The sequence below is a fragment of the Embiotoca jacksoni genome, unplaced genomic scaffold (genome assembly GCF_022577435.1).
Source record: "Embiotoca jacksoni isolate LCO1_2020_lvr unplaced genomic scaffold, fEmbJac1.0.p SCAF_21, whole genome shotgun sequence".
NCBI lineage: Eukaryota > Metazoa > Chordata > Actinopteri > Embiotocidae > Embiotoca > Embiotoca jacksoni.
The window spans coordinates 10,692,811-10,717,115 of NW_027185352.1; the positions used below are offsets into that span (position 1 = coordinate 10,692,811).

The 24,305-nt window shown below is 38.5% G+C and overlaps 1 protein-coding gene across 2 annotated transcripts; it reads right to left on the reverse strand.

Annotated features, from left to right (window-relative positions):
• Window positions 1-13,126: 13,126 nt before the first annotated feature.
• On the reverse strand, window positions 13,127-24,253 carry LOC138202645 (dynamin-1-like protein). Of its 2 annotated transcripts, XM_069156865.1 has the most exons (19): window positions 24,036-24,253; window positions 23,367-23,508; window positions 22,319-22,359; window positions 22,155-22,226; window positions 21,292-21,378; window positions 20,697-20,859; window positions 20,459-20,579; window positions 20,005-20,136; window positions 18,822-19,028; window positions 18,435-18,572; window positions 18,019-18,175; window positions 17,818-17,907; window positions 17,612-17,704; window positions 16,611-16,664; window positions 16,204-16,284; window positions 15,361-15,492; window positions 15,159-15,268; window positions 14,070-14,229; window positions 13,127-13,955 (listed from the first exon to the last, which is right to left on the reverse strand). In XM_069156865.1, the coding sequence occupies exons 1-19, from the start codon at window positions 24,135-24,137 to the stop codon at window positions 13,899-13,901; spliced, it is 2,139 nt and encodes a 712-aa protein (XP_069012966.1). In that variant the 5' UTR covers window positions 24,138-24,253; the 3' UTR covers window positions 13,127-13,898. The 2 variants fall into 2 exon arrangements, with proteins under 2 accessions (XP_069012966.1, XP_069012968.1); XM_069156867.1 differs by lacking the exon at window positions 16,204-16,284 and having other exon boundaries at window positions 24,036-24,252.
• Window positions 24,254-24,305: the final 52 nt, after the last annotated feature.

A 24,305-nucleotide genomic window follows, 5' to 3' on the forward strand; every position in this document is an offset into this window, starting at 1 on the left:
TCATATTTCGAACGACATGCTATAGCATGACTTTTTGGTCATATTTAGGACAACATGCTATACTATGACTTTTTTATCATATTTTGGACGACATGCTATACTATGACTTTTTTATCATATTTTGGACGACATGCTATACTATGACTTTTTTATCATATTTTGGACGACATGCTATAGTATGACTTTTTTTCATATTGAGGACGACATGCTATACTATGACTTTTTTATCATATTTTGGACGACATGCTATACTATGACTTTTTTATCATATTTTGGACGACATGCTATAGTATGACTTTTTTTCATGTTTCGGACGACATGCTATACTATGACTTTTTTATCATATTTTGGACGACATGCTATAGAATGACTTTTTTTTCATATTTAGGACGACATGCTATAGTATGACTTTTTGGTCATATTTAGGACGACATGCTATAGTATGACTTTTTGGTCATATTTTGGACGACATGCTATAGTATGACTTTTTTTTTCATATTTAGGACGACATGCTATAGTATGACTTTTTGGTCATATTTTGGACGACATGCTATAGTATGACTTTTTTTTTCATATTTAGGACGACATGCTATAGTATGACTTTTTTTTTCATATTTAGGACGACATGCTATAGTATGACTTTTTGGTCATATTTCGGACGACATGCTATAGCATGATTTTTTGGTCATATTTAGGACGACATGCTATACTATGACTTTTTTATCATATTTTGGACGACATGCTATAGTATGACTTTTTTTTCATATTTAGGACGACATGCTATAGTATGACTTTTTTATCATATTTTGGACGACATGCTATAGTATGACTTTTTTATCATATTTTGGACGACATGCTATAGTATGACTTTTTTTTCATATTTAGGACGACATGCTATAGTATGACTTTTTTATCATATTTTGGACGACATGCTATAGTATGACTTTTTTATCATATTTTGGACGACATGCTATAGTATGACTTTTTTCACATTTAGGACGACATGCTATACTATGACTTTTTTATCATATTTTGGACGACATGCTATAGTATGACTTTTTTCACATTTAGGACGACATGCTATACTATGACTTTTTGGTCATATTTTGGACGACATGCTATAGTATGACTTTTTTTTTCATATTTAGGACGACATGCTATAGTATGACTTTTTGGTCATATTTAGGACGACATGCTATAGTATGACTTTTTGGTCATATTTTGGACGACATGCTATAGTATGACTTTTTTATCATATTTTGGACGACATGCTATAGTATGACTTTTTTTTCATATTTAGGACGACATGCTATAGTATGACTTTTTTTATCATATTTTGGACGACATGCTATAGTATGACTTTTTTATCATATTTTGGACGACATGCTATAGTATGACTTTTTTATCATATTTTGGACGACATGCTATAGTATGACTTTTTTATCATATTTTGGACGACATGCTATAGTATGACTTTTTTTCATATTTAGGACGACATGCTATACTATGACTTTTTTATCATATTTTGGACGACATGCTATAGTATGACTTTTTTATCATATTTCGGACGACATGCTATACTATGACTTTTTTATCATATTTTGGACGACATGCTATACTATGACTTTTTTATCATATTTTGGACGACATGCTATAGTATGACTTTTTTTCATATTTCGGACGACATGCTATACTATGACTTTTTTATCATATTTTGGACGACATGCTATATTATGACCTTTTTTTTCATATTTAGGACGACATGCTATAGTATGACTTTTTGGTCATATTTAGGATGACATGCTATAGTATGACTTTTTGGTCATATTTTGGACGACATGCTATAGTATGACTTTTTTATCATATTTTGGACGACATGCTATAGTATGACTTTTTTTTCATATTTAGGACGACATGCTATAGTATGAGTTTTTGGTCATATTTTGGACGACATGCTATAGTATGACTTTTTGGTCATATTTTGGACGACATGCTATAGTATGACTTTTTGGTCATATTTTGGACGACATGCTATAGTATGACTTTTTGGTCATATTTTGGACGACATGCTATAGTATGACTTTTTTATCATATTTTGGACGACATGCTATAGTATGACTTTTTGGTCATATTTTGGACGACATGCTATAGTATGACTTTTTTTTCATATTTCGGACGACATGCTATAGTATGACTTTTTGGTCATATTTTGGACGACATGCTATAGTATGACTTTTTGGTCATATTTTGGACGACATGCTATAGTATGACTTTTTTATCATATTTTGGACGACATGCTATAGTATGACTTTTTTATCATATTTTGGACGACATGCTATAGTATGACTTTTTGGTCATATTTTGGACGACATGCTATAGTATGACTTTTTGGTCATATTCAGGACGACATGCTATAGTATGACTTTTTTATCATATTTTGGACGACATGCTATAGTATGACTTTTTGGTCATATTCAGGACGACATGCTATAGTATGACTTTTTTTCATTTTTCGGACGACATGCTATACTATGACTTTTTTATCATATTTTGGACGACATGCTATACTATGACTTTTTTATCATATTTTGGACGACATGCTATAGTATGACTTTTTTTCATATTTCGGACGACATGCTATACTATGACTTTTTTATCATATTTTGGACGACATGCTATATTATGACTTTTTTTTCATATTTAGGACGACATGCTATAGTATGACTTTTTGGTCATATTTAGGATGACATGCTATAGTCTGACTTTTTTTCATATTTTGGACGACATGCTATAGTATGACTTTTTATTCATATTTCGGACGACATGCTATAGTATGACTTTTTGGTCATATTTTGGACGACATGCTATAGTATGACTTTTTGGTCATATTTTGGACGACATGCTATAGTATGACTTTTTTATCATATTTTGGACGACATGCTATAGTATGACTTTTTGGTCATATTTAGGACGACATGCTATAGTCTGACTTTTTTTCATATTTCGGACGACATGCTATAGTATGACTTTTTATTCATATTTCGGACGACATGCTATAGTATGACTTTTTTTCATATTTCGGACGGCATGCTATAGTATGACTTTTTTTTTCATATTTAGGACGACATGCTATAGTATGACTTTTTGGTCATATTTAGGACGACATGCTATACTATGACTTTTTTATCATATTTTGGACGACATGCTATAGTATGACTTTTTTATCATATTTTAGACGACATGCTATAGTATGACTTTTTTTCATATTTAGGACGACATGCTATACTATGACTTTTTTTTTATATATTGGACGACATGCTATAGTATGACTTTTTTATCATATTTCGGACGACATGCTATCCTATGAATTTTTTATCATATTTTGGACGACATGCTATAGAATGACTTTTTATTCATATTTAGGACGACATGCTATACTATGACTTTTTTATCATATTTTGGACGACATGCTATAGTATGACTTTTTTATCATATTTTGGACGACATGCTATAGTATGACTTTTTTTTCATATTTAGGACGACATGCTATAGTATGACTTTTTTTTCATATTTAGGACGACATGCTATAGTATGACTTTTTTATCATATTTTGGACGACATGCTATAGTATGACATTTTTCATATTTAGGACGACATGCTATACTATGACTTTTTTATCATATTTTGGACGACATGCTATACTATGACTTTTTTATCATATTTTGGACGACATGCTATAGCATGACTTTTTTATCATATTTTGGACGACATGCTATAGTATGACTTTTTTATCATATTTCGGACGACATGCTATACTATGACTTTTTTATCATATTTTGGACGACATGCTATACTATGACTTTTTTTATCATATTTTGGACGACATGCTATATTATGACTTTTTTTTCATATTTAGGACGACATGCTATAGTATGACTTTTTGGTCATATTTAGGATGACATGCTATAGTATGACTTTTTGGTCATATTTAGGATGACATGCTATAGTATGACTTTTTTTCATATTTCGGACGACATGCTATAGTATGACTTTTTATTCATATTTAGGACGACATGCTATAGTATGACTTTTTGGTCATATTTTGGACGACATGCTATAGTATGACTTTTTGGTCATATTTTGGACGACATGCTATAGTATGACTTTTTTATCATATTTTGGACGACATGCTATAGTATGACTTTTTGGTCATATTTTGGACGACATGCTATAGTATGACTTTTTTATCATATTTAGGACGACATGCTATAGTATGACTTTTTGGTCATATTTTGGACGACATGCTATAGTATGACTTTTTGGTCATATTTTGGACGACATGCTATAGTATGACTTTTTGGTCATATTTTGGACGACATGCTATAGTCTGACTTTTTTTCATATTTCGGACGACATGCTATAGTCTGACTTTTTATTCATATTTCGGACGACATGCTATAGTATGACTTTTTTTCATATTTCGGACGGCATGCTATAGTATGACTTTTTTTTTCATATTTAGGACGACATGCTATAGTATGACTTTTTTATCATATTTTAGACGACATGCTATAGTATGACTTTTTTTCATATTTAGGACGACATGCTATAGTATGACTTTTTTATCATATTTTGGACGACATGCTATAGTATGACTTTTTTTCATATTTCGGACGACATGCTATCCTATGAATTTTTTATCATATTTTGGACGACATGCTATAGAATGACTTTTTATTCATATTTAGGACGACATGCTATAGTATGACTTTTTGGTCATATTTAGGACGACATGCTATAGTATGACTTTTTGGTCATATTTTGGACGACATGCTATAGTATGACTTTTTGGTCATATTTCGGACGACATGCTATAGTATGACTTTTTTTTTCATATTTAGGACGACATGCTATAGTATGACTTTTTGGTCATATTTTAGACGACATGCTATAGTATGACTTTTTGGTCATATTTAGGACGACATGCTATAGTATGACTTTTTGGTCATATTTTGGACGACATGCTATAGTATGACTTTTTGGTCATATTTCGGACGACATGCTATAGTATGACTTTTTGGTCATATTTAGGAGGACATGCTATAGTATGACTTTTTTTTTCATATTTAGGACGACATGCTATAGTATGACTTTTTGGTCATATTTAGGACGACATGCTATAGTATGACTTTTTGGTCATATTTCGGACGACATGCTATAGCATGACTTTTTTTTAATATTTAGGACGACATGCTATAGTATGACTTTTTGGTCATATTTCGGACGACATGCTATAGTATGACTTTTTTTTTCATATTTAGGACGACATGCTATAGTATGACTTTTTGGTCATATTTAGGACGACATGCTATAGTATGACTTTTTGGTCATATTTCGGACGACATGCTATAGCATGACTTTTTTTTAATATTTAGGACGACATGCTATAGCATGACTTTTTGGTCATATTTCGGACAACATGCTATCGCATGACTTTTTTCATATTTAGGACGACATGCTATAGTATGACTTTTTGGTCATATTTAGGACAACATGCTATACTATGACTTTTTTATCATATTTTGGACGACATGCTATACTATGACTTTTTTATCATATTTTGGACGACATGCTATAGTATGACTTTTTTTCATATTGAGGACGACATGCTATACTATGACTTTTTTATCATATTTTGGACGACATGCTATAGTATGACTTTTTGGTCATATTTTGGACGACATGCTATAGTATGACTTTTTGGTCATATTTAGACGACATGCTATAGTATGACTTTTTTTCAAATTTTGGACGACATGCTATAGTATGACTTTTTGGTCATATTTAGGACGACATGCTATAGTATGACTTTTTGGTCATATTTTGGACGACATGCTATAGTATGACTTTTTTATCATATTTTGGACGACATGCTATACTATGACTTTTTGGTCATATTTTGGACGACATGCTATAGTATGACTTTTTTTTTCATATTTAGGACGACATGCTATAGTATGACTTTTTGGTCATATTTAGGACGACATGCTATAGTTTGACTTTTTGGTCATATTTCGAACGACATGCTATAGCATGACTTTTTGGTCATATTTAGGACAACATGCTATACTATGACTTTTTTATCATATTTTGGACGACATGCTATACTATGACTTTTTTATCATATTTTGGACGACATGCTATACTATGACTTTTTTATCATATTTTGGACGACATGCTATAGTATGACTTTTTTTCATATTGAGGACGACATGCTATACTATGACTTTTTTATCATATTTTGGACGACATGCTATACTATGACTTTTTTATCATATTTTGGACGACATGCTATAGTATGACTTTTTTTCATGTTTCGGACGACATGCTATACTATGACTTTTTTATCATATTTTGGACGACATGCTATAGAATGACTTTTTTTTCATATTTAGGACGACATGCTATAGTATGACTTTTTGGTCATATTTAGGACGACATGCTATAGTATGACTTTTTGGTCATATTTTGGACGACATGCTATAGTATGACTTTTTTTTTCATATTTAGGACGACATGCTATAGTATGACTTTTTGGTCATATTTCGGACGACATGCTATAGCATGATTTTTTGGTCATATTTAGGACGACATGCTATACTATGACTTTTTTATCATATTTTGGACGACATGCTATAGTATGACTTTTTTTTCATATTTAGGACGACATGCTATAGTATGACTTTTTTATCATATTTTGGACGACATGCTATAGTATGACTTTTTTTCATATTTAGGACGACATGCTATACTATGACTTTTTTATCATATTTTGGACGACATGCTATAGTATGACTTTTTTATCATATTTCGGACGACATGCTATACTATGACTTTTTTATCATATTTTGGACGACATGCTATACTATGACTTTTTTATCATATTTTGGACGACATGCTATAGTATGACTTTTTTTCATATTTCGGACGACATGCTATACTATGACTTTTTTATCATATTTTGGACGACATGCTATATTATGACTTTTTTTTCATATTTAGGACGACATGCTATAGTATGACTTTTTTATCATATTTTGGACGACATGCTATAGTATGACTTTTTTTCATATTTAGGACGACATGCTATACTATGACTTTTTTATCATATTTTGGACGACATGCTATAGTATGACTTTTTTATCATATTTCGGACGACATGCTATACTATGACTTTTTTATCATATTTTGGACGACATGCTATACTATGACTTTTTTATCATATTTTGGACGACATGCTATACTATGACTTTTTTATCATATTTTGGACGACATGCTATATTATGACTTTTTTATCATATTTTGGACGACATGCTATATTATGACTTTTTTTTCATATTTAGGATGACATGCTATAGTATGACTTTTTGGTCATATTTAGGATGACATGCTATAGTATGACTTTTTTTCATATTTCGGACGACATGCTATAGTATGACTTTTTATTAATATTTCGGACGACATACTATAGTATGACTTTTTGGTCATATTTTGGACGACATGCTATAGTATGACTTTTTGGTCATATTTCGGACGACATGCTATAGTATGACTTTTTTATCATATTTTGGACGACATGCTATAGTATGACTTTTTGGTCATATTTAGGACGACATGCTATAGTCTGACTTTTTTTCATATTTCGGACGACATGCTATAGTATGACTTTTTATTCATATTTCGGACGACATGCTATAGTATGACTTTTTCATATTTCGGACGGCATGCTATAGTATGACTTTTTTTTTCATATTTAGGACGACATGCTATAGTATGACTTTTTTTTTCATATTTAGGACAACATGCTATACTATGACTTTTTTATCATATTTTGGACGACATGCTATACTATGACTTTTTTATCATATTTTGGACGACATGCTATACTATGACTTTTTTATCATATTTTGGACGACATGCTATAGTATGACTTTTTTTCATATTGAGGACGACATGCTATACTATGACTTTTTTATCATATTTTGGACGACATGCTATAGTATGACTTTTTTTCATGTTTCGGACGACATGCTATACTATGACTTTTTTATCATATTTTGGACGACATGCTATAGTCTGACTTTTTGGTCATATTTCGGACGACATGCTATAGTATGACTTTTTTTTCATATTTAGGATGACATGCTATAGTATGACTTTTTTTTCATATTTCGGACGACATGCTATAGTGTGACTTTTTTTCATATTTAGGACGACATGCTACAGTATGACTTTTTGGTCATATTTAGGACGACATGCTATAGTATGACTTTTTTTCATATTTAGGACGACATGCTATAGTATGACTTTTTGGTCATATTTCGGACGACATGCTATAGTATGACTTTTTTTTCATATTTAGGACGACATGCTATAGTATGACTTTTTGGTCATATTTAGGACGACATGCTATAGTATGACTTTTTTTCATATTTAGGACGACATGCTACAGTATGACTTTTTTTTCATATTTAGGACGACATGCTATAATATGACTTTTTTTTCATATTTCGGACGACATGCTATAGTATGACTTTTTATTAATATTTCGGACGACATGCATGTCGTCCAAATTATGTTAATAAAGACATACTATAGCATGTCTCCCAAATTAGGATAAAAAAGTTACCCATAGTATGTCGTCCAAAATAAGACAAAAAAGTCACACGATAGCATATCGTCTAAATTATTAAAAAAAAAAAGTCGATAGTGAATAGTTTTTTGTCGTCAACAATGCCATAAAAATATCATAAAATAGAATGCGGTCCAAAACGTAAAAAACAATATCACATCAGTGCTGGTTATCCAAAGTATCATGAAAATATCATGTCGTCCAAACTGGCAAAAAACCTTTTTACAAAATGGCATAAAAATGTCAGTACAAATTGAAAAAATGCCACGGTATAGTATGTCAAAAAATTTCAACAGGATTTTATGTTGAAAACAATGTCATTGTTTAGTCTGTCAAAATGTCAAAACATGTCATAATGTAGTATGTCATTAAAAATGTCAATTAATGTCATACAATTTTTTAGAGCTTAAATATCTCATAGTATAGTATGAGAAAAAACAATGCTATGATGTAGTGTACCATCAAAATGGCACAGTATTGATGAACCTCTTTAGAAAAATCTCATGACCCTTCACATCACCTCAGTTTCTAGCATCTCTTTACATATTACTGTTTTATGCCAACAAAAAAATAAATAATATATCTGGTTTGCATTCACAGTTTCTCTACGCTGCCACCAAGTGTTGAAAAACCCCCCGAAATATTGCAAATTTAACTTGAAAGTCATGCCACTTTTTGAGGCGGAAAGGAAGAAACCGCTCATATCGACCATCTCGGCGAAGACAACCTGAAGTAAGGACAGTATTGTTCACAGTTTTTCAGACAGCGATATTCACATTTCCAGTCTGATGTATGGGATTTGTTCTCAGTTTCTGAATGCCTCCTGGTTTTTGCTGACGAAGGGAGAAGGCCAACGAGCTCTGTTTAGTGGCTGACGAGGCTGGAGGCTGACAAGTTTAACCATAGCGAGAAGCTGAAGAAACAGAAATATGATGTAAGTGCATTACCTCAGGGTGTTCAAGTGCTGAATACTCTGTAAAATGGCACCTGAAGAATACATAAACTATCAATTAAATGTAAATAGGAAACTTATACATATATATATTTCCTAAGTAGTAGATACACTGGTTAAACCGATTTATGCACTAACATTCTAGTTTATGGTCAAGATCAATAAACTCTAGACCAGAAATCAATGACTAGCAGAAGTTGGGAGTAACAGTGAAAAGAGGAGCGTGAGCCTTTTTGTTGTTGCTGACAACAGCAACGGAATAGTTTGACATTTCAGGAAATTGTTTGTCTTCTTGCCGAGTTAGATGTGAATATTGGGATAATGATGTCTAAAAATGTAAATATACAAATAAATATGTAAATGTAAGGCTTCAACCAGCAGCCTTCTAGCTTTGCTTAGCAAAAAGACCTCCAAAGGAAACCAAATCCACAGGAAACTAACAAGATGGAACGTGTGCATCTTGAGCTTTATGCCGAATAATTTCGGTACAATAGAAAAAGCAGGAAAATTTGCAACTTATAGCAGTTGTATATGTATTTGGAGCAGTTCATTTACATGTGAAACCAGATATATAAAAAAAAAAAAAAAAAAAAAAAAAAAAAACTATGTATGGCTGTTGGTCACTGTGCAGCCATTTTGCCTTCGCTTGGTTTAAAATGGCTACCGTTCTTTTCACCAAGTGGAAGATATCAGAAGATACATGGCTTCATATTCAATGTGAGAGGGAAAGCAAAAAAAAAACATGTTTCCTAAAATGCCCCAAAAAAATATCCTTTCATGTGTCAGGAGGCATGTCCAGAAATCTCAGGAGTGGCTCATATTGGCGCATTGAAAGCCACTGTAGTAGTATTACAGTGGTTTTGAGCTTCAATGAAAGAACTTTGGGACATTTTAAGTTTGTTCCTATTTTCTGACAAAAGTGTCAAATCTATTCTTATATAATAAGAATTGTATTAATTTATTAGTTCCAATATTTGTTTTTTATGTTGATATCCAATATAATGATATTTTCCCGCTATTTTTGGTTGAATACCAATAGAGCTTGACCAATATTGGATTTTTGGGGCGGATACCAAAATCAGGGAGTTGAAAAATTCTTATAAACGAGGGTGGATCAATAAGTTTTGATACTGCTGCTGTTGCACAGTACAGCATTGTGCATGGAGCAGAAACAGGAGGAATTCTGGTGTCCAGAATTTAGGCATTAATTAAATGTTCAAATCTGGCCAGTATTTCATTTTAAAGCCTTTATCGATCGATACCGAGCCGATATTATCGTGCATCTCTAGTCGTTTACTCTGGCCTACCACATGTTGAAAACCTTTATTTGCCCAACTACTTTACAGATTTAAACCTCTTCTGGGTGGCATTCTTAGATCCTACGTTTGTCACATTATCTCTTTCCACCCGAGGCCTTTTAAAGTCACATAATCCTGCTTGATATGAAGTGGGAACATAACGTCTTTGCTGAGTGAGGATAGATTAACACACTAACTTGTTACCTACCATGCTGTGGCTACAATATGGATTCAGATTTTTACCTGTGAGAAATTCTGCTTTTTTCTTTTATTCATGTGTAATGCAGCCTTTGTAGGGCGGGCATGCAGTATTTAATCACGGTTTTTACTATCCTTATTCTCCCTAATATTCTTTATTCTCTTTTATCTGATGTACAATCTCTTCACCATTCATCTTTTACTCAACACCCCCTCTTTACATCGCTAGCTGTCTGAAAACATTGCGGGCCCTGATCCACAGCTATGTTTGAACTTTGAAGTTGGTAAAATTAGAGAAACATCGTAAAAAAAAAAAAAAACAGACAGTCGTAGGCTGGATCCCCACATCCGCCCTTTGTCCTGCTGAAATGTTCGCGAGATAACGAAGTCTTAGAAGCTACCAAATTACGAAATGTAAACCCATAGGCACAGACACTCTTTAAATACGGTCTCTTGAAGAGTTAAATATGTTAGAATTTAAGACAGAAAGCGAGAGATGTCTGCGTTGGAGCAGCTGGTTGGTGTTTATGGTCTCCCTGTCAAAATATCTGGTTGATATTTTAGAATGTATCGGATCTTTTGGCCAAAAGTGCAGGAGAAAAAAAAAAAAAGAAAAAAAAAGGGGCGACAAAGGCAGCGAATCAAAAGGTAGGGCTGCTGTTGAGTGGACAGTCTCATCATGTGCCAGTTGTGTCGGGTGTGAAATTGTGCGCTTTGTCCTCCTCTAATAGCATTACGCTTGGGCGATTCTCCTGTCTGTTCCGTTTTCATACAGCACACGATGTGGAACTACACTGCCTACGAACTGATGAAATGTAAAACCGGTCAATACACATCACAGAATATATATTTAAGTCCCAATGACTTGCATGTTTCCAATCTTCTTTCCTTCTTATGCTTTGTCCCCAATTTAAATTGATCCATTTTGGACTATTTTATGAAGTCAAAGTTGAACAGCAGCTTGTTAACATTTAGTAGAGCCCAACCGATGCTGGATTTTTGGACCTGGGATCAAACAAATATAGGTGGCAAAAACTTTCGACAAAGTGTCAAACGTATGTCATTGAGGCAGGGTATTTTACATGCTGACGTGAGTGCACTCAAACTGTAAACTTCACTGGGAATTTAATAATTTTAAATAACTATCAAAAAAGAGTAACTTCTAATTTACCAACAGCATCTTTTTCTGCAATATGTTCATAAAAAATGTTTTCATCAAAGCGCATATCTGCTGATTAAAATAAATAAATCAGGCTCTAACATTTAATGTATAAACTTGTATAAACTTTGGAAAACCAAAAGCATTAAAATGCAAAAAACACTTTATGAAATAATCATTATAGCCGCAAACGAGATATTGAATATAATCATTTAAAACTGTATATTTTCTTAAAACTCAGCTTATTGGTATAACATGTTCTTTCATCTGGCATCATTCCACTTAAATTATTGCAGGGAAATCCACAATATTTCTTTTAAATTGTCTGTCATTCTAATCTTAATCATAAATAAACATAAATAAATAAAACAAAAAAATAAACATCTAATCATAAACCAATTTGTCAGAGTGGTTTATTTGCTATGAATGATTTTCAAGTCGGATTATTTCAAAATTTGTATGGCAATTCATTTTCTTTTTGTTCATGATCATAACTTCTAATATCTTAGTTCACTTGGAATTCTTTAAATAGGCATACTACATTGGCCAAATTAATAAACTGTACGCTATGTTATATAAATATTCATTGATGCACAGACACCGACCCGTCATACTATTTTTGCCTGTGACTCTCCAGTGCCAAAGGAAAGCTGCAACAGTCCAGTTGTAGACATCAAAAAAATAAACAGACCTTCTCTTTTGTTTTGGGCCCGTTGGTGTGTTTTAATTTTGAATTATCCATTATTATTATTATCGAAACTAGTGGTTCTTTGCTTTTCTTTCCACCAACTTGCCACTCTCCCCACATCTGAATCCAAACCAATTAGTTGCCAGTAAAATACCTCTATTTATTTATTCATTCTTCTGAGAACACAGAACTACAGTGCACCATCATTTACACATGTAGGCAGCGATATGTAAACTTAAAATGAATTTGCTGCAATAGTGCTGAGGACATGATCCACTTATTTAAATAACACATTAATAAATAAAGATTCTGATGGCAATACAGTGTCAGGACAATGGACTTGCTATACATTACAGTGTGGTGACAATAGTGCAAAAATTAAGGTTATGGCCATTTGGTGGTTTCTGACACACGACAGCGACTCCTAAAAGAAAAGTTTGCAACTGCGTGGCTCAATAACATTTTTCCTACAACCTGAAGCCAAAACATTTTTCATGAATGCTTTGCGGTGCTGCCAAAATGGCGTCAAAGCTTTCATTTCCACTTCACGCAATAGTCCATTTCCACACTGATTAACCACGGTCTGTCAAAAAATGTACTTCGCCTTTGGCTGCACTCGGGATTCCTCCCGGAGCCGTTGGGGGCAACTACAATCTCCGAAATCTTACCTTGAACCTTAGAAGCAGTGCATTTTCATATACTCTAGACAACAGCAAGCATTTTAAATAACGTCAATTAACTTACATTTCTTTCAAGTAGCCTGTGAGCTAATATGATTCCTACTGTATATTGGAGCAGGGATCAAAACAGTTTCATGGTTGCAAATCCAAAACTTCAAGTTCAGACATGATGAGCGCGCGGAGCGTCGGACCGTTGGGCATGATGAGGAGACCACAGACCGGGTTCATTTTTCACCACAGGTGTGTTTCCCTGATCTCAGCGATCACCTGACTGGCTTTCTGCAGCGCCTGCGGATGAGATAAATAAATAATAAAAAAATTAAAAAAAAAAATTAAATGACCCGTAAAGAAAATTCAGTACACCGGGGAAGACCACAGAACTCCAAGGAGGGATCCTGCTACCTGTAGCATGTCAGCGGCCTCCTTGCGCCGCTGGGCCATATCCTCCGACTCGGTCAGCAGATCGTTGAGGAGGCCAGATTTGTACAGCTGGCCAACAAGCTCGCTCTGGAGGCTGTCCTTCACATGGTTGACCAGGAAGTGCATCACTGCCTTTGGCACACTGCGGCAGAGAGAGAGAGAGAGAGAGAGGAAACAGACCGAACAGATGGTTGAGAACAAGGCGGCAAGATGGCCGGGTGACTGCGCTGTTTCCCAGATGGAGGAGGCTCGAGTTTGACCCACCAGGTGGTCGTGCCTGTCGAAGTATCGAGCTGTTTAAGTAGGAGCTAAATATGTGATATTTAACCCTGCTGAGCTGTGAGGGGCCGCACGCGCCAACAACTCCAGTGTTGCAAAGACTTTCAAGAGAAGACGGAGACATCAGAAAAGGATCGTGCTTGCAATGCTTTACACTGTTCTCATTGTTGCCGAGGCCAAAATATGACCGATGTGTCATTCTCAGTACTTTCCAATGTCTTTATCTGTGGCGCTTAGCCCACTGGTTCCTACTAATAAATCTTTCACAACGGGCCATAAATATGAAGTTTACCTTTTTTTGTAACCACCCAGTAATATTTTAAAACAGCTGGGCAGCATATGTCACTCAAACAAGAATAAAAAGCGCATTTGTAACGACCATCTTCACATGCGGATTAATATGAAATGATTTTACTTCTGAGTATTTACGGCACCAAACCAGTCGAAGTGGGATTTAGTCAAAATAAACTACAGCGGCTGGCGTTCACTAATGAAGGAACACGTGACCCGACCACACAACTAACAGAGTGGCTCATTGCCGTGCTCTGTAAAAGGTTTTTGGACGGAAGTGGTGCTCTGCAGCACAGATGGTATAAAGTAGATACTGCACATTAGGCTTCAGCTACAATGTCAGTGTTAGTAGAATCAATTGATTGTTATGGATTTGTTGAAAATGAAAAAGATATATAGATCCTCATCAGACTTTAAACCTCTGAACCCCTTAAACCGCCAACAAAACAAAAAAAACACCCAGCAACTGCTCAGAGGGTTACAGAGGAGTGATCGGCCTACCTGTCCTGGATGTTCTTGCGGACGATGAGGAAGTAAGACTTGATGAGGCGCTCGATGACCTCACAGTCTCGCTGCTCGCGTGATGACAACTTCCTTGCGACCGGCACAGGCTAGACGGAAAAGAGTTTTACTTATTCGTTCGCTGAAAAAAAAAAAAAAAGACTGCAATCATTTCAACGGGGGCATCTGAGTGTTTAGTTACCACATCTAGTAGGTTGACAGCTCCTTTAAGGGGACTTCCGGGTCCGGAGCCCGGAGTGTCCTCCCCTTTCTTCAGCATCCCCCTCCAGTTCCCCATGCCGTCCTGCTCACCCTGGGGCCCCGCTGCTTGGGCCTGAGACATGAAGACGGATAAACCGGTCATTGCACACCACACACACACACACACACACACACACACACACACACACACACACCACGATATTATTACAACCGCTCCCTTTGTTTGTCATCAGGGTTCACACCATGGGGTTCACGGAGAAAGGAAGGTCAGGGTATTGAGCATAATATCATTGACTGATTCATATGCAAACTCAAGACAAACAGGCGCGTAAAAAAAGGTGGCAGGCTTCATCTTGGGGGGGAAACATGAACTGAGCAGTGTTTCCATCGCTGGAGGCACGCTGCTAGTACGGCTTAAAAGCAAAGATGATTGGATGGCTGGATGGCGCGCAGGTGTAGAATTACCGCCCATTGCGCAATTCCTAGAATCCAAGTACAAAAGCGGCGCATCGAAAGAGGCGGGAGCACGGGGAAGGAAAGAGAAGGAGAAGAAAGTTTTTCAGTTTTTGGCGAGGTGAGCTTGGGGTAAAACGGGAAAAACTCAACGGTTGTTAGTGGAAGTCCGCACAGGCTGAAGGAGAGCGAGACAAGAGCACGACATCGGCAGACAAAGATCGGCGTGCATGCCAGCCGCTCATCCATCCATCCATCCATCCATCCGTCCGTCCGTCCGTCCGTCCATCCATCCATCCATCCATCCATCCATCCATCCATGCTCCACCACCAGCCAGGCACAGTGCCAGCGTGCTGCGTATGTGCCCACCTTGGCACTGTCCGTGTCTGCTCCAGACGCAGGGGGCTCGCCAGCAACCGCAGTTGAGCCAGCCGGGCTTTTGGCAACAGACTGGCAGGAATATGAGAGCAGGAATGAGGAGAGAAACAGGGAGAAGAAAAAAAAGAAAAAAGAAAAAAAGAAAAGGCGCTAAGAAGAAGAAGTGTGGAGAGACAGAAGAAAGACGGCTGGCAGCGGAGAGTCGAGTGGAAGAGAGGCGACGTGGGATCATATTCAACGACGGAAACTATCCGGAGCATTCGGTTCGCAGATCTTCACCCTGCAGCGCTACGAGTGATTAACGCCGCACAAGTCTCCTTTATACTTGGAAAGGCTGCAAAATAAAAATATTAGACCACACAAGTAACTGTTATCATATTCGAAAGCTTTTCTTTTACCTTATCCCTGGGCACCGCGGTGGGCAGCTCTCTCATCCTGTTTCTCCTTTGCTCCTGCAAACACAAAACAGATGTCTGTACACTTAAATGGTTTTTGACAAACGCATCCGAGGAAAATATGTACGACATTTCCTGGAAAGACCACAGTGAAAGAAGTTTTCCCACTTTTTTCTAAAGAAACGACTAAAGTTAAACCAACTTTTGCAAACATCCTATTAAAATTGACTTGGTAGAAAAAGTATTGACTAAATTAAAAAAAATAAAATGATCAAAACGGACACAAATTTACATCGAAAATAAAAGTTTCTCGTTCAAAACACTCTGATTCACTGTGTCACTGGATTGGTCAAATTCAGACACCAAAGTGGAAGCTTAAAAATTCCAATTCAAATCAGTCCATCCGTCTTTTCACGTTACATTCTGTCTCCCATGATTCAAGTGTGTAATCTGCCTTAAAATGCCAGAGGAACAAGAAGATAACTGAAAAATGGAAGTTTGAATTTGGTGTGTGAATTTCACCAAAAGCAGTTTGACCGCGCTCACACGTTTCACTTTGCTCGAGTCTTCAAATCTGAAAAAAGACTCAAATTTGAGCTACAAAATACTGGACTACCTACCTAAATATGTGAATTGTAAAAAAAAAAAAAAAGAAAAAAAAAAAAAAGAACAACCTTAAAATCAGTTTGAAATTACCCACAAAGAAATAAAATGAACCCCCATTCACATTCGAGTGATTGGTTTTCAAAATTATAAAGCATTTAACGGCTCTAAATCCATCGGTGCAAAACTTGTAGTTGAATGTATTCAGCTGCTTTTTAAACATTCAAAATTATTGCAGCTATTAGTCGCTTGCGTGCATTCCGACTAAATGACATTTAACACTTTACATACCTGAAGATATGAACGCATCGACGCAGGCCTACAGGCATGCGGGGTCCGGTTTTGCGCGTCTTTTCTTTATTCTGCTACGAAAACGTACGGAAATCACTGCGAGTACAAACCTCGATGTTGTTATTCATGACCCCGCAGGCGTCCGCAAAGTCCGGATGCTTGGTGTTGATGTAGGCCAGCTCGATTGCAACCAAGTTATGGACCTGTGACGAGAAACGAGGACAGAGATCGATACAGGGTTCCGATTCAGCTCGTCGACGCCGCAAACCTAAACGACGACCGCAGGAGAGCGAGAGAGAGGTGAACGTGTCGGTACCATCTCATTGGTGATTGGCAGTCTCTTCCTCAGGAGGGAGGTGACCACCTCCACAATGGCCTCGTGCAGCTTGGGGAACCTCTGCAGCTCCTGCGAGGCAAAACGGCATGAATATGGATATGGACGCGAGCGCGCGAGGGGAAGATAAAATTTTTTTTTTTTTTTTTTTTTTAAAACGCTCGCGCGCCGCGTCCCGACTACCTGCGTGCTGTAGTTGCTGCAGTGCTGAATGATCCGCTGCATTTCCTCGTGGACGAGCTCCACGCAGCGCAAACTGGGGTCCTCGAGGCGTTTCACCTGCTTCTTCACCAACAGCTCGAAGGAAATCTCGGGCACAAACAGGGACGGACGCGGGGCCCTAGTGCAAGGGGAGGGAGGGAGGGAGGGAGGGAGGGCGCTGCGGGTTAGCACGGACCCAAAGCGCAACACGGGCTCAGCGGAGCAACCCACCAAAGGAGTGGCGTGAGCCGCGTCCGACAGAAAAAGTCATGTTTTTTGTGGTTTTGGATCCCTGACTGAAGGCGTCGGGTGTGTGTGTGTGTGTGTGTGTGTGTGTGTGTGTGGGGGGGGGGGGGGGGGGGGGGGGGGGGGGGGGAATCCGCAGTGACACTGGTGACGGCGCAGCGGCACTCACCGTCGCGTTCCTTATGGCCGTGAGGATGTCTATGGTGCTGAGGCCCCCCAGAGGATCGACGGACTCCAACGTTCTGCCAAAGGTCTCGTGGAATATGTAACAAATTCTGGCACCGCCGCACCTGAAAAATAGAAGTTGGGGGGGGGGGGGGGGGGGGGGGGTATTAGCGGCGACGTGAACCCCGTGGCCTCCGCTCCCGTCAGCCTCTTCCTTCACAGAGGCGGTGCGTGCCTCAACTCACAAGTTGTATTATATGAAATGATGAAACCAATGCAGTTTTTTTTTTTTTGTTTTTTTTTGCTCATTTTCCCTGCGCTGGATCAACAGCATCACCATGTGGAGGAGCAGAGGGAGACACGCTGCTACTCACAGCTCTGCCGTCTCGATGTATTTGGCCGTGCCCTCGATGGTGTTGCAGTACTCCGTGGCGAACTTGGTGATGAGCTGCAGCAGCGTGGCACTCTGGTCCTCCACGGGTTCGCCGTAGCTGCTGAGCAGGGACTGGTACTGAGCTGCCAGGACGTTGATCCGTGTCTTCAGCTCGGGGAGACAGTCTCGGATGTGATGCATCAGCAGCCTGACATTATGACGGGAAAGGGCAGAGCGGTGCGTTTTAAAATGACAGACAAAAGCAAAAATGCTCTGATGGCAGTTATTAATGTCAGCGCTGCCTCTGACATTCAACCCGCTGATGCTGACATGACGTCATGTGTCCCGGTGAGATGTTAAATCCGTTCCCATGTGTATGTGTATATATATATATATATATATATATATATATCTGTGTCATATCTTTGTACAGTCCCTGTCCTGGAAAAATGTACCTGGTGGACAGAAGGTTCACTGCTTAGCACACTAACAGGCCGCAGAAGCATTCATTTAATTATCCCTGAAAATATCATGTCCACAATAAACAGTTGCTGTTCTTATAAGCTTTTTTTTTATTTATTTTTTTTATTCTATTTTCTTATTTCAGAGTGCACTGACTTTCATCCCTGTGGCAGTATATTTGGATATAAAAGCAATGAGACAGAAATTGGTATATTTCCTGAATCATCAATGCAAAAAGAAGAGCGCTGAAGTGAAGTCAAAGATTTAATGTCTCTGCCTTATTTTCTTGGAAGATGTCTCGCTACGTTTTCGTTTTCAGGAGGTAGCTTTAAAGGAACAAAAGAGAGGGGGGGGTAAAAAGAAAAAGAAATCGGTGAACTTTAAAAATACTTGTCGCAGTTTGGCTTCACACTGTCGATGGATACCGGCAGAAGTACAAGGAAGGGGAAATACATTACTAAAAATGATGAATGGTCCTTCAGTTAATTATCGTAACAAAATTAGGTCTCGGTGGTTTGACATTTTGCACACATTGTTCCCAGTGTCGCATGAACAATCCCATCTCATAACCCTTTTGATTAAAGTTCTACCGTCTCTGGTGTTTACTGCCTGATCTGGTCTAAGTAAAACAAACAGAAGCACAGATATGCTTCAAAGTGCCTTTTTTTTTTTTTTTTCCTTCTTCTGGTTTTAGTTTGTCGAGGTGATTCTCGCCGTTTTACCTGTTCAGGGTTCTCGCCAGGTATTTGGTTCCGTTCCTGTTGGCCAGTGACGGATATTTCTTCTGAAGGAAGCCGTGCTCGTCCCGGATCGCGTCGGCCACAGACTTTTTATTGTTGATGTCCAACTGGCTCCTGAAAGTTCGAATGAGAATATTTAAAAGGATAAAGTCTATCATATATCGTAACAGCGTGCCTGTTTTCGTATGTACAAAAATGGTTGATTGATGAATACAGGACTAAAAAGCATAATAATGGATTTGTAGATTATCCCACAATATGAGTAGAGTAACAAAAGATCGCAAACAATAGATACTGATATATTTAGTCTTTATTACCAGCATTAAAAATTGACTGTTGCGCTCTCATCTCTAATATTTTAGAGTCACTTATCTCAAATAAACCCCATTATGAGTAGTGGATTATTTCACAGTATATGAAATGTTGTTTGCGAGACCTGTTGACGACTCCGATGAGGCCCAGTTTGACCGGGATGACTCTGCCCATCAGTACATCCATAGCATCAGTACCAGCGTCCATCAAGTCCAGCTTGGTCACGACAGCCAGAGTCCTCCTACCTGATCAATCACATTTATTCACAACGGTCAGCACAGCAGAAATGGTTGATTTACGCTTGAGAAGAATCTGACCATCATCATGGTTTTGGAGAAATGCTTCCTTTCAGCTTTTCATACCGTCAGGGTCGACCTCCCGGGCAACCTTGAGGGCCTCCGAGGTGGCCATGTCCGTGTTCGCCGCCGTGACAGCCAGGATAATGCAGTTGGGATTGGAGATGTGCTTCAGGATTAGATCTTTTATCTGAACCTCAATGTCCTTAGGCTGATCACCCACGGGCACCTGATGGGAACAATATCACTTAAAGGAGAAGACACACGGTACTTGTCTGTTTGATTCGTTAAGGACACCAGAGCAGGGGATCTCTCAAACGAACACATGTTCAACCAGTGGGGACGCACTAATGAGGCTGGAATCAAAGCCTGTGTGCACTTGGGATTTAACAGCAAACGGTTTAGAAAGAGAGCGAGCGATTAATTCGCAGCCATCTCCAAATATCAAATGCACAAAAGCATCAACCAGATTGGGAAACGAACAGCGGTGACCAGGCGGAGCCGGTAAATCTCGGTTTTCAGGCATTTCAGTGTCCTTTAATGAGGAGTTGTAATTTTTCAAGGAGGGAAGCGTTGTCTAACAAATTTCCCCAGGGGGTGGTGCCAGATGATCAAAGCCTCGTCTTGTGGGGCTTGAAGCAGGAGGTACAGCATGAGCTACCTTAGTGATTCCTGGCAGATCCACCAGTGTGAGGTTGACAACACGAGGAGAAAATATCTTCAGATGAATGGGTTCGTCGCTGATTCCCTGCAGAGGTGCGAGGAAAGAATAAACATGTAGTGAGTATTCGACAGCTTCGCACTGATTTACAGAACATGTCTTTAAAAAAAACAAAACAAAAAACAGTTAGGAGTTAAAATTGTGCCCGTTTGCGCTACTTTTAAATGTGCAATTTCACAAATAATTTATTTTATGTATAGTTCAATGGTTTCTGCTGTTGGTTCAAGTACCGTCAGACAATATTTTGGCGTGTGACCTACAATGATAATCATCTCTAATCCTTATGGGTCTGTTTTCTGATGACTGTGAACTATTCAGTTCGCAACTGGCCTCCAACTTTGATTGGAATTGGTCCATATTTCTATTAACAGCTCTCTTTTTATGGTTTTGTATTATGAGACCGTGTTCCGTGTCGTAAAAAGTACATGACAATGAAGACATGAATGATGTTTTATTATTATTATTATTATTAACATTAAAATGATTATTATTTTGCATACTTATACATGACTTCCATAACTTCAGTATTGTATTTTTAATACAAAATTTAATCAGTAACATTAACATCTGTCCCAGGACTGCAGATGTAAAAATTAGCCTCTTGGCTAACTGGCGCAATTACAGCAATGTTTTATTAATGTAAAAATAAACTAACAAATGAAGTAAATAAAATGTTCGGGTGATCCAATATCTCGCTGAAATTCAAAAAGCAGATTTATGGATCAGAACATTCTTTCTTTCTTTTGTCTCGCAGTATTCACTTGTATGCGACCCCTCCGTCCTGCATCCATAAAGTATCTCACCTTATTATTCCCAGATATTCGCGCCGTTTCATTTTCAATTTCTTGCCTGATTTCATCAAAATCTGTGTAGATCTGCAAAAGCAAAAAAAAAAAAAATTCAATCGCGACGGGTCGCGAGGGTCGAAGGAATGAAACAAATGTTACAGTTTCACGCAAATTCGTACCTTATGTTTAGTGTGTAGAAACTTGCCCCACTCTTCACCGTCTGTAACGAAACACAAATGGCTCGCAGTTACGGCTTCGTTCAAGCGTTGACCGTCACAACTTGGAAGGAACTACTCTGTGCGGGAGGGCTACGCGAGCGCGGCTAACGCGAGGATCGATGCCTGACGACAGTTTACTGGCGTGGTGAAGAAAAGCAGCTGGAATCACAGGTGTGGCATTGAGGAGGAGGAAGAGGAGGAGGAGGAGGAGGGGGCGGGGCTACGGGGAAAATAATCCGGGTTATTAATCACGGAAGACACCTGGACAATGCACACCTTTGTGAAGCAAAGTGCTTTTTTTTCACACCGTGGCACCTGTAAGTGGTCAGAAAGACAGAGACAGAACTTGATATCAGGTGTTCGCAGACTGAGGATAAGACCATCTTCATACGGGCGGGCGTGTTTCTCTAAACAGGCGCGTGTGCGTGACAGCGCGGACGTCAATACGAAAAGCACGGCTGCCGTGTTAAGTGTGGAATCCAAAACAGGAAGCACCGGGTGGAAGATAAAAGGGTGCAAAATAAATAAATAAATGACCCGAGAAATCTCACAATGACCCAAAAACGGAATTATTTCCACCGGCCCGAGTTTCCTAATCCTACGACGTGGGAACTGTTAAAATACGTCGGAAACCCAAGTAATCCCTCATCCCCCCCCCCCACCGATGAAGCTCCCAATTCATCTTTCAATCTCTGTATTGTACATAAAAGAAAGCTATCAAGAGCTCAATATTAGCGAAGACAGTTGTAATTACGTCCTGCATTTTCTGAACACATAAGGCACAATTTTCTTTTGTGTACATTTTAATCTGGGCTCATTTCACATTACAAACAGCAACTTTACGCCCTAATGAGGCCACTGTTTGTTTAAAATTGTGTAAAAAGCCCCCAATGTCTTTAGATCGTAAATAAATAAATATTTTTTTGTTTTTGTATTTCCTACAGTGGAGGGTCGCTTACTGGAGTACCTTTGAACCCCCTGCAGGGACCAGAGGGACGCTGGTACTTACCGCTGTCCTCGTTTTTCCTCGCGTCTCCAGGATCGACGTTGACCAGCTGGAGGATGAGAGGTCGCCTGGTCACAACGCCGGTCCCACGGGGCAGCAGGTCCCGGCCCACCAGGCTCTCCAGCACGGAGCTCTTGCCGCTACTCTGGAGACACACACACACACACACACACACAAAGTGAAATTAAAAAAGACACGAGTCGGAGAGAACAAAGCACGTACCGATTTCTAGATTTTTTTTTTTTTTTGACGTAGCAGCTGATCCGGAACCACGCTGGAGCAGAACCGGAGCCAGCTGAGCTAATTGCGCCTCTCTTTCCTGCGTAATTGACCTGGTTTCCAGTAAGTGGTTGTAAAGGCTCTTTAAATAGCACTAACAGACGGCGACGGATCAAAAATAAGAGTCCACTGCCCACTGCAGGTGCAGACAAATGAGATTCGCAGCAGTCAAACATGACAGGTGGGATTGTAAGCACCGACTACCACACGGCCTCCGTGCAACCTTCACCGCGTTTCAACGCGTGAAATAGTCACGCTTTGTAGGTCGCGTCGCTCGCCGGGTGTCTACGTTGGATTTCGCTTCTGAATACGCGCGTGTACAGCGTTAAAAGGAATATATCACAGATTGCACACAATCACGAGGCTTTTTTTTTTTTTTTTTTTTTTTTGTACCTGAGTGCCCACTACTGCAATTTGCGGCAGCTGTATGATATCCGCGCCGACGGTGTTGAACACATCTTGGAGCTTGTTTATCACGGGAATAAGAGCGTCCATGCTCCTGAATTAAAACTTGATAAACCCGTTTTATTCGCGGATGGAGCCAAAGTCATTCAATGTCCCTCCGACACCACCATTGCAGCAGCAGCAGCAACAACAACACACACCCACCGGATGGCCGAGATATGTAAGTGTGTGTCTGGGAGTTGTAGTTCTCCAGAAACA